Consider the following 12,041-nt stretch of genomic DNA (forward strand, 5'->3'; position numbering starts at 1 on the left):
CCGACTCGTACGCTCACGGGCTGCTCTTGCATCTAGCGACCGGAACGACATCGAGGTCAGCACAAACATACGCACGCACTCCGCTGGTACTGTGCTCCGGCTGCTCCGGCGAGCTGTTTGAGTCATTTGAGTAGCGTTGCCGGGCGGTGCTGTATAGTATGCTATCCTGTCCTTTCTAGCGAGCAAACGTGATTATGGAAGCGTGTGCTCCTACTTACTGTATCGGTGCAGTTGCTTACGCTTAAGTTGCTCACGTAGCCGATGCGATGGAGGTGTATATCTGGAAAGGTGACTGGGGGCTGCCCAGCATCGACACTGCGTGCCTGGAAGTCTTGGTAATTCATTCGCATCTGTCCCAATCGAACTTCACGTACGCGCTGTGTGCAGAAATTTTGCTGCTTACAATGTGCTAATTTCTTTGTTTCTTTCTGCGCAGGCATACGCAAAATTTTCCGGGGCGCCACTGAAAACTAGAGAAGTCCGTCGACCGTGGTTCGGTACGTAAGCACCGCTGGCAAAAATTGCTTTGCTTGCGACTAATTCCTGCTCTTGTCCGAAGCGATGAACTTGTGTTCTGGAAATTCGCCTTGCTGGCTACCATCGTTATGACGAAATCGCGTTGCAGGATCGTTGCCCGTGATGCGGCATGGACCCGAGACGAAGCTCACCAAGTTTCAAGATGTCGTGGCCTACCTCCGAAAACAGGCAGGAAACACGGAATAATAGTTACGGAGCATAGTGCATTTATCTCCCCTGCCTTTTTTTCTCTCTCTCTTTTTCTATTACAGAATTATAGCGCGGATGTGCAGATGACGCCACAACAAGCCTCAGATGCAAAGGCTTACATTGCCATGCTAAGACAAAAACTCAAGCCCGCTTTGGTACGTGTAACTTGTTCTCTAGGATGTGAAGAATTTGCATGTGGCATATATTTTGTGTCTCACATGGTTCTTATTGCTTCATGCATGGATCACGTACATCATAAGAAATTTAACATGTCACTAAGATTGCCACTGTCATTTAAATTTCCGTTAAGGGCTACATTGTGGTATTACATAAGTGGGCAGGGTGCAAAAAAAGCTATAAAGATATTGGCATAGGCCTACACAAATTTGTACTAAAGAACCATACAATCAAATCAAGAGACATTGAATGGGAAGGTATGTGATAAAATGTGAAATATTGAGCCTTAATTTTTCTGGAATTAGCTGAGTTTTACACACTCAGAACAACAGAAAGCTGGGCTAGTTGGTAAGGATTCATAATGCAAAAAAGGGTAAGGCGTGCAGACACAAGAGAAGTGGAGTGGGCAACATGAATGCCGTTCGTGTTCACTTCTCTTCTCTCGTGTCCATGTCTGCATACGTTACCCTTTTCTTGCATTTTTCACACTTTATGCTCAACATTTAGCTCGGTAAGTTATTTCATTCTGCAATTATTGTACTTGTAACCGGTTGGCTAAAATCTTGTGACAAACTTGTAACTGCTGTATGCTACGAGTGTTGAAAGGTGATGCGCTATGTGTTATATGTACTTGCTAATTTGCATGCAGAGCCACTTCCGACACCATGTCCTAGGTTTGTCTCTGCTGGATCAGACTCTGTATATATCAGCACGGATGAATCTGTACATGCACATACTATCACATTTATTGCACCTCTATCTACACTCACCAAGGCCCACCACTAGCTCACACATGTAGTCCAAGGTTAGTGACTAGGGGTGCCAGCTTTTAGTGCTATATACATATAACTGTGCACATCATGCTTTTGGGAGCAAAATGCAGCACCTTACAAATAGCTTGAAAATGCACATAGCACTATGTTCCATTTGTCTACATGCTCCCTCGTTATGTTTTATTGTACAATGGCCTCATAAATGGTGATTTCAACCTCCTTTGCCTGAGAAGTATAAATAAAAGCCAGTGCTACTTCTTGGAACTTCATGCTAGCTTCAAAGCAAATGCCTTCTTCCATTCCAGCTTTACCAGTGGTGGGTCGATGCCCAGAACTATGTGGAGCTGACAAGGCCCTGGTACGCTAAGGCGCTGGGCTTTCCCTTTAACTACATAATCCCTGGGCAGATGCAACGTGCTGCCACTGCTGCCCTCAACTCAAAGCTGCAGGGTTTTGACCTTGAAGGCGACCAGGCACAAATTGCGGTTAGTGTACATTCTTAACTGTCAACTTTAAAGGAACTGAGAACCAATCATAACACACAGTGGTATCACAATGCAGGTCAAAAAGTCATGTTTCTCATTGATAGAAACAAGCATATTGCTATTCCGTATAGTTCAAATTTATTTGTAAATAAGCTTGTAAAGTTGTGCATAGTGACACACGTGCCCCCACAGTGAACTTTTGTCATTAAAACTGTTCATGGTTTACATGAATGCACATCAGTGTTCATGCATTAGTCATTGCAAGAAGCACTCTGATTTTCATCTTTAAAAGTTGTTGTTTTGATAACCTGGCAAATTTAGGTAACTTTTAATAGTAAGACACACAAGTAATACCTTGGTGCACTTCCTTGTGTTGCTGTGCTTTGCCATACTGCCATGGCTTTCTCTGGAAAGTGATACTGTAGATTACTTTATGCTTGAAGTGGATTTGTCTCTCAACAGAAGTCTTTTAAGAAGAATGAGTTTCAGGTTTGTTCATAGTCATGCACCCATATATTTTTCTTTGGGCTTCTAATACTGTTGGAAGTAATGTGAATGATTCCTTTCAGCTTTTCAAGGAAGCACAAGAGTGCATGACCACACTATCTCAGCGGCTTGGAAAAGAACAATTTTTCTTTGGCCAGAGGTGAGTGACTTGTTTGCCAAGTGCACCAGAAAGAAAGCCTTGCGGAATATTTTAAGTTAGCTCATAAGTGTTCCATAATTTGTAGTTTTCAAACGCCTTTGGTTTCCAGCGTTGGAAAACTTTAATACTCTTATCAGCAAGGGCTGTGGTATCTCATCTATGCAAGAATTAAGAAAAGGAGTAAGGCAGTATGCCATATATTGTGTTATGTGTATTTCAGAACTACTAGGCTGTAGTATTGGCTTCAAAAGTTTACATGGCACAGGGCCTGTGAGAAAGCATATATTTCTACAGCACAAAGTGTAGAATTGAGATTTTGAGCCCACACTAAAATATGCAGCCAGTGCAATTTTGTACTGTTTTGCTTTACACGAAATGTGTGAGAATTCAGCACTTTTGTGGAGCTGTCACTTAATACTTATACTGAGCACTTCACCCAAGTATGGCCACAAAAGGTACTGCCACACCTGAAAAAAAACTTGCAAGTAAATGAAATCATTGTAACATGTAACTACCCTTCTGATAGTTTTCCTAAACAGGCAATATATATTGCAAAAAATCGGTGTAGAATAAGTAAAAAAAGAAATGACATGCAACTCTGACTGCTTACATCAGGGACTTTACATAAACTTTATGGATCTTTTGCCATGTAAGCAGTTCCAGTGATTTTTGCACAGAGCCGTGATGTGTGCCTTGAACTTATGCAATCAATTCTATAAATCACACAATGCAATACAGAACAGGATAATGAACAGGATAGTTTTGCTTTGTGCTTTTTTCATTTGTTTGCTTCCTGGCCACGTGTGCAACTTTACTTTTATATATATAGTACATACTTCACAGCAATTAAATATATCGGCAAGAACATCCTTTGGCTAAAGACTGGAAAGCCCAAATGAGTAACCGTGAAAAAAAATGCATTTGAGGCACCACAAAAAATTCCTCTTTTTCCCTTGCAGTAGCATATTTTCTCCCATTATGAGAAACGTTTCGTGTTTTGGCAATGCCAATTATGATTTTCAAGCTTCTGGTATAAAACTTAACTTTAACAAGCTACCAAGTGCATGAATTTGCCAACTTGTGCCAATGCTATTCCAGCCCCACTTCATTGGATGCCATCGTGTTTGCCCACCTGGCGCCTTTGCTGCGTGCACCATTTCCAAGCTGCGCCTTGCAGAACCACCTCAAGGCATGTGACAACCTGGCAGCATTTGTTACCAGAATTATGCAGCGGTACTTCTCTGTCAAGGGTGGGTTCTTCTGCATCATTGCTTATAGGCAGCGCCATTCATTTGTCACCTCGATTTACATCTTAGCAGGTGATACATTTGCATGATTCCCTTGAGATACTTATTTTGTTTTTATGTAGCAGGCTCGGCCGCTAAGCATCTCAGCCATTAAAGAAAAGCCAACCCTAGAGCCCATGTTCACTATTTCATAAGTTGACTTCTTCAGACACCACAAAATGTCATGCAGCAGGCTGTACTGGTGGCAGTCAAGCGAGGTCGTCAAGAGCGCACCTCTTTGCAAGGTTCCAATACCCATGAGCAGTAAATGAAAGAGCTAAGCAGAAATTATAGATACAATGAATGAACAGCTTATGAGCATCTGTTTTACAAGTATCTGCTAGTCCTATACTTAAGTTATTAGCTGTGGTTACTGCATGCAGACTCAAGGCATGTTATAACTGCAGTGTAATTTTGTGTGTTTATGCACTTGTGTTTGTTTCCACAGTACTTGTCATCACATTATAGGTATGTGTGCAACTACAGTATCTTGCAGCATCCTTAATGCCAACCATTTACATGGTGGGCCAACTGCCTTGATTTTGTGCTACCGTGCGTCACACCAGGTTGCAGCTGTATAAGGAAAACACAGCTAACCCGGTACAGACTTTCAACCCACTTGGTAACTCTTGTTAGAACGCAGGCAGATTTGAATGCATACACATGGAACAACATGAGCAGTTTTATTGTGCCGCCTCTGTTTGCTTCTTCTGTTCGCTTGACAAGTTTCTCAAGCTAACCTACTTGGAACCATAGACAGAAATTATTCCACAGGAAAGTCCATGCTTTATAATATCACTAATATTATAAAGCTATTTCAGCTTTATGAATAAATGTTCTGTTGTGAACATTATGCATGTTGATATGGAACAATAGGTGTTGGAACGGAGCAGACAACACAAGAAGGGTCTTTTGGTTCTTTTTATACCATGTGGGTCTTTCCGATCAGTCTTGCTCATGCTGGAGTTTGACCAGTGTAGCCAGTGCAAGCCAGTGTCAGCATCCACAAACAAGATCACTACCGCTTATGACACTCCTTTGTCAGTTGTGCAGTCACTGAGCAAACTAGTGAGCAGAAGCTACACCTTAATGTCTGGAGACACCCCCTCCATCGAGGCACTGGGCAATCGTGATTTCGTTTTATATGTTGTCAGCAGCCACTTTAATTCCATGCATGTCATGGAATCACAATAAATTATGTGTGTCCACAGTGCTAACATGCTGCTACAGTTTAGTGCACGTCAAAAGAACCTTTTTTTTTCCTCCCTCTCATCATTGAGTTAGGGATTATTGTTTGTGGCGGGTTGCTGATAATACATCAGTGATTATTGTTGCATCACGTAAAATTTGAAAGCCATTAAATTTACTACTGCAAAATGAAACCTCAGAGGGAAAATATTTTGTGCTCAATTTGCAATAAGCATCATATGGTTACAGGTGACGCTTGCTTCATTCTTTTGCAGATACCGGTAGCGGAGACTCTGGAGCCTCAAAGGTGTCGACAGAGGAGTTTTCCTTCTCATGGCTCAACTCACTGATATCAGTCGGTGTGGCCACAGTTGCCATGCTTTCGTATGCTCTGCTGTCAGGGCTTGTGCAAGTAAGTACAAAACATGTTTATGAAATCAGGAGATAAATAAGCTGCTTTTGATTGAGTGTTTAGGTTTCTGGAAGTTTTAACATAAGTGAAGTGTAACCAACTTGTGTAGAAGCAGCGCAACCACAACACTTGTCAATTACTGTTTCAGTTGCTTTAACTGCCATGCTTTAACTTATGGCGCTACATGCTGCAAAAAACCGAAATTTCAAACCAAACATTGCATGCCTTCTCCTCGAGGCAGCCCCACTCCCAGCCAAAGACTCACGGTCACATATACAAATGCTTCTTCGCCATGCATGTTTCGTCACTAACCGTAGCTAGTCATCCAGTGTGGAAGGTGGAGTTCCATGTCTCTCAGCTCCAGTATGGAAGAAGACAAGAATGGAACACTACTTCAGAAGGTTATGTCAAGAGAGAGACAGTGCCTCCATTGTCAGCGGCGCTCGCCTCCTGGTGGCACGTTAACAGGACAGTTAATGTGTTTTATCTCGTCCAATAATGAACCAACTTAAAAAATTATTTCGGAGAAATACTTCTTAGCGTTTTACAGCTTACAGTGTATGTATAACCAAAATTTGTGATGGGGCCTGGTGAGGGGCCCTTTGACCAAAACAAGATCAGTAGTCTAGTGTGCTACAACAAAATAAAAAAGAAATGATACTGGCAATTTTTACTCTGTCCGTGACTTATTGTAAGGGGGCTTGAACAATTTATGCGTCTTCATTAACCATGAAACACTTGCAATCAGAACAAGAATTAAGTGAAAATAAAGGTCTGTTGCTAGAAAAGGCTACTGTGAGGACCTGCAATGTTCCATTTCTTAATACTTGCTTTATGTTTGCAGGTGGGGCACATACATTTCTTATTGAAGTTAAGTTTTCACTACTTGACCATTCTTGTCACATCATATTGTATGTATACTTGGGCTATGTTACCAGTACATGCTATGCTTTCTTGTGTGTTATGACAACACCCAAGTCATTACTTCTTTGAGTTGTTTATGAACATAGCAATTCTCAACTAACAGGAGAATGAAGAGTTTTATAAATGTTGTACTCGCAAAATTTAGCAGGGAATTTCAGAGATAAAATCACAAATCTTGGAATCCATGTTTGTTTTCAAGTACCAGCCTTTTGCAAGCTCACTGGCAAAAAATTACGGCTTGCACTCAAGTGCCTGGAATTTCTTTCAGGTCGAGTATACGGAAGAAGAACCACCGCCCATGGACAGTAGAGACAAGGCAACGAAACGTGCTTCAGATTGACAGTACTCTCACGAAGTGCATCACATAGTGCAGTGGTGTTCAGCACTGTGCAGGATCCTGGTGCAGTTTTGCATTGCAGATGACTTGTCGAGCATCAGTTCAGCATACTGCAACCTGACAGCAAAGACCTGCAATGCTTTTGAAGAGACACTGCAGCATGCAAGAGGCACAGATAATTTTTGTGTGTGTGGGGGGGGGGGGGGGGGGAGACGTTTGCCTTGGAACGATGCCTAAGAGTATGTGGCTTCATTTGATCCACAGAAGCACACCAGCGAGAGGTATTTGCTAATGCCAACTACAAACAGTGCAAGAAACTTGTTTTTGTGCAGATGTGTAGGCAACAAGGAGCGATAACTTGCTAGTTAACGCACACAGAGAAAACTGTTCATAATACTACAAGCATCGACTCGCAATGTAAACTGTGGAGGAGGCTAACTGGAATTGGTACGAGACCATTTTGAAAAACTTAATGTCTCTTGAACACAACATGAAAAACTAGATGCTGTACATAATGTTGTCTGTTTCATGTTCAAAAAGCAAAAATAGTTTTTTGCTGTTACGGCAGAAAAATTTGTTGTTGCAGCATAAATATATATGCTGTCTCTCCATGCACAAGCAGCTGGCTATATCCACTGCAATGAAGTTCTTTTGACAGCATTGCTAAATTGCCCCTTGATGGGCATTGCAAGTCGGTTCATTTGAGTAAAAGCATTAACTTGAAGCTTTAGTAGTTTGACTCACACTTATAGTGACCTCCACCCATCGTTTTGGAACAGCTACCTGAACCTTGACCACGTGCTCAGATTTTGTAAGTTTATACCTGCTGGAGAACATACCAAGCTCGAGAACTTAAACCCGTTTCTCAACAGCAGAGCAAAAAAGATAGCGATATGCTATGGAGCGTTGCTTGCGGAGGAAAACGTCAACCTGCTTCGAGTCAACTTGGTGTAAAAGAAAATCTTCAACATGGAGCAAGAAAAGTATCTTAAAATAGACCGGTGAAATTTACTTCTAGCCTTTGCACTGCAGAGAAGAAACGGCCAAATAGATGTGCTGCACAACAATTCCGCTGCTCTGCTTTGCCGCTGACTAGAAGCAAAAAGATGTTGTCTTCGAGACATAAAACCTTTTTACTGTACATGCACTGGCTATATCACTAGATGAAGTACTGTTGTATTCACGGTATATTTACGTGTTAAAGTGGAAGCTACATCATTCATGATGGACCTCAATATTTGGGTGCCACTCCATACTTGCTGACGATGCATCCAGCACTGTAGTCAGCTCGAAACTACATAGTTTTTCCCTCTTTAGTGTTCTTTGTTGGTGCCAGGGACTAGTGCTTAGCTTTTTAACCAAACTTTGCAAGCAACTGGCAACACTGTGCAGGTGGACAAATTTTAGAATTTGCTAGCAGAGAAGCATTGGTGACTTGGAGGGTTACGAGATTAACATTTCTTTTTGATCATGGATAGGGCAGGTTTAAAGGAAAGGTCACATAGCAGTGACATACTCGGCAAACATTCATTTATACTGAATTCATTGAAATAGCAATATTTTGTTCTAAGCAGTATTCTGTTAAACCCAAGGAGGCACTTAAGGCAGCTGTAGTGAGGTGAAAAATTCATCCTAATGCAACACAAGTTAACAGAACACACACATAAGCATAGAAAAAAAAAACACTTCTTACTGGCCGTGTGGCATTTTTATTGGCATTTTAGTGGATATTTTTTATCTTATTCTTTAAGAAAGTGGATGCAAATAGTGTGTGGATTTCTGTGAAGTGCCGTTAATTTTTTACTTTCGTGTCTAACATAGCTTGTTATGTTGCATCCACTACAACTACACTTCACTGTGTTATTAGGTAAATGGATTATTGACATTTCTGACCAGGTTCAAGGATACAAATTTACATAGCCACACAAGTGCAAACGCTTACCCCTATGTTTTTATTGTAAACTGCCATGACACGCCTTCCCATTTTATTTCCTTCCATCTGTATCCTTTCTTTTTCCACTAGACCCACTTTGTGGTTTGGGTCTGAACCGCCGTGGTGGCTTAGCGGTTATAGTGTTGTGCTGCTAAGTATGAGGTCACAGCATCAAATCCTGGCCACCATGGCCACATGTTAATGGGGGCAAAATGCAAAAACGCCCATGTCCCATGCATTGGGGGCACATTAAAGATCCCCTCATGGTCAAAATTAACTCGTAGTCCCCCACTACAGCATGCCTCATAATCAAATGGTGGTTTTGGCAAGTAAAACCCTGGAATGCAATTCAACAGTTTGGATCTGATGCAGCATAACTTGGTAACAGGCTGTCACCTATTGCAGATGAGCCTTTGGAATTTGCCTGTTTTCTCACATGTCTTCTGAAATCTTCTGAAACAGCTATCAGCATGTGATATAGTGAGGCCAGACACATTGTGGTACGGCAGTGACCTTTTTTGGCTTTCTTGCAGTGGCCCAAGTAGAGAATTTGAAAGCAGAGGACCGTTGGCACTTCTTCAGGCAGTTCTGTGGCTTTTTTCATTAGCTTATAGTTCTGGCTCCATTGATGAGGAGATGACAAAGTAAATTCTCATGTTGGTACAAAAGCTGCACCGACTATAAAGACTCTTTGAGATAAACTCCCTGTGGTGGCACAGTGGGTATAGCATTGCTAAACTCAAAGGCACAAGATCAGATCTTGGCAGAAATGGCCACATTTCACTGGGAATGAAATTATAAAACGCCTGTGCACTATGCATTAGGCACACATTATAGAACCTCAGGCGGTTGAAATTCATACTGCCTCATAATCATATTGTGATCTTGGCACATAAGATCCCAGAATTGTTATTCTTCGAGATGAAGAAGGGATCCTGGTAATCTGCCCACCTTACTTGACATTCAAGTGAACGCAAGCACTCCGAGTCCATAGATGGTAAATTAAGGTTCTCGTACTGTTGGCTAGTCATAGAATTGAGCTTATAGGTCTACTGTAGTTCATTTTAAGACTGTCAATTAGGACCATATTTCATTTCAGATAAGCAATTCTGGTGTCGGAAGGATTTACTGTACTTGGTGATTGTAGTGCTTTTCAGTGTTGGCAGTCGCACGACCAATCTCATGTGCCTTTCATATGTCAGTGAGCTTTTGACCATTTGTTAGGCTTCAGTCCGTATGCAGTTCTACAATTAGTCATTTTCAAATGGTACAGGATTGGGCCAATACCGTTCTAAATGTGGCAAGTGCAGCTGACTAGAAAACATTGTTCTATTTAGACTCTCTACTCATTTCGACCATTTTACTGCAAATAGCAGTTATGAGCTGGGGAATAGGCTGAATGTGTCCATCCATACGCAAGAATTTTGAGTTTTTCTCATACAATGTAAGAAAATAAAATGCAGGTCCAATGCACATCTTGGAAGCTTTTATAAAAAAGTGAATCAAAGGTTGTAAATTTGTCAATTCAATTCCTGCGTCTTTGGCATAAAGAAAACTACCATGCATGCATATGCTCTTGCGCGCCCTTGCTATGCCATGTGACACACATGCCGCTCTCAAAGAGCTTGTTGGCGTTGGCACAGTAGTATGCAATTGTGGCCTATAATACATGTAAAGAGAAAAAAGTGTTTGTGGCCTAGTGGTTAGAGCATCAGGCTACTGTGCTGGAAGACCGAGGTTCGATCCTCCATCAGGCATGTAATTCTTTTTTTTTTTTTTTGTACGAGTTATTTGGCAAGACAGCAGCAGCAACCAGCAGCCACAATGATAACATTCCGGGAAGGTTCGCAAAGAAAGCTTCACTTTAATATTGTTCACTGATGTGGGGAATCAAACCATGCACTTATGCATATTCAAGCCAAGTGGCTCACCCACTACTCGACACCTACTTTCTGCTGCAGTAAACCACAATGTGAGCTAGGAAATGGGATGAGCATGTCCATCCCTGGCCGAGCAGATTCTCTGGCCTGTGCAGACTGATGTGCAGTAGGGTAAAAATAGGCTTCAGCACAGTGGGTGTGAGGCCAAGTATGGCTAGCTTCGTGCTGGTTTTCGTTCGGTGCAGTATGGAAAAATAAGATGCTCACCATTGGAGTTGAGAATGGATAGTTGCAGCTGGAGTCTTTTTTTTTTTTTTTTTTGCTTGGCTGATCAAAGTGAAAAATGTAAAAGCTTGAGAAACGGCAGCCAGGTTGCGGATGTGTGCTCTTCAAAAGCGCCAGGCACAAGATTGTGCAGTAGCCTGAAAGAAGTGAACTGCTAAAGGAAAAGAGCTGCAAGAGAACTCGTAACTGCTGTTTGCAGTAATTGAGTCTTTCACATGGGGCAGCTCAGTGGCATATATCCCTGGGGATTGAGATATTAGTTTTGCGATGTTTCAATATAGCGAGCTTGTATTGCTGTACTGTTGGCGCACTACTGCCACCTGCAATATGTAAATGTGATTGCAAAATATAAGAAAATGTTTTTCATTGCACTATTGCTTATGCCGCAAATAGAATGTGCAAAATGCCGATCTTCAGGTGCCTAGTTTTTATTAGGTCACTTGCAGAGAAGCAATGTGTTATGTTGAAAGGCATGTAGAAATAAAGGAAATGTTTCATTAAATGTCATTTTCACTTAAGCATGTCATTAGTCTGATCCCACCAACCAACTGTGAATTTGGAAAAGTTGCAATGTGAAAAACAAAAATTATATTTTATTTTATTGATTTGTCACGGTAATCTGCTCTCATCTGCACAAAATGATGGTTTGTGTGTATTGGAAAAGTGTTCCCAAATTTGCAAATTTAAATATGGATATAAAAGGCAACTATGCCCCTTCATAAGTTGCAATCACAAGTTTTAATTCTCTGAACTACTTAAAATGTTTGAAACGTCAGATTAGTTGTCTTTGGAAGATTTCTTATATGTTGAATAAGGCGAGTTGCCAGTTACGAGTTTTAGACTAAAATCCTCTGTATTGACAAGAACACAAACGCCTTTCAGCGTGTGCATTTCCAAAGAGCATTGTGGGCATATTTGTGACATCTGAAGCTACAACCAATGCCAAAAATGATTTAAATGCACTTTTTCCAACAAGATGGCCACATTTT

At 41.4% G+C, this 12,041-nt stretch overlaps 1 protein-coding gene across 1 annotated transcript; it reads left to right on the top strand.

Annotated features, from left to right (window-relative positions):
* The first annotated feature begins 61 nt into the window (after positions 1-61).
* Positions 62-11,554, top strand: LOC126541822 (metaxin-1). Its single transcript, XM_050188768.3, has 9 exons — positions 62-335; positions 437-497; positions 626-705; positions 789-881; positions 1,982-2,161; positions 2,731-2,807; positions 3,906-4,057; positions 5,557-5,693; positions 6,886-11,554. The coding sequence occupies exons 1-9, from the start codon at positions 267-269 to the stop codon at positions 6,955-6,957; spliced, it is 921 nt and encodes a 306-aa protein (XP_050044725.1). The 5' UTR covers positions 62-266; the 3' UTR covers positions 6,958-11,554.
* Positions 11,555-12,041: the final 487 nt, after the last annotated feature.

Source organism: Dermacentor andersoni, chromosome 2, assembly GCF_023375885.2.
Source record: "Dermacentor andersoni chromosome 2, qqDerAnde1_hic_scaffold, whole genome shotgun sequence".
In the NCBI taxonomy this organism is placed as follows: Eukaryota; Metazoa; Arthropoda; class Arachnida; order Ixodida; family Ixodidae; genus Dermacentor; species Dermacentor andersoni.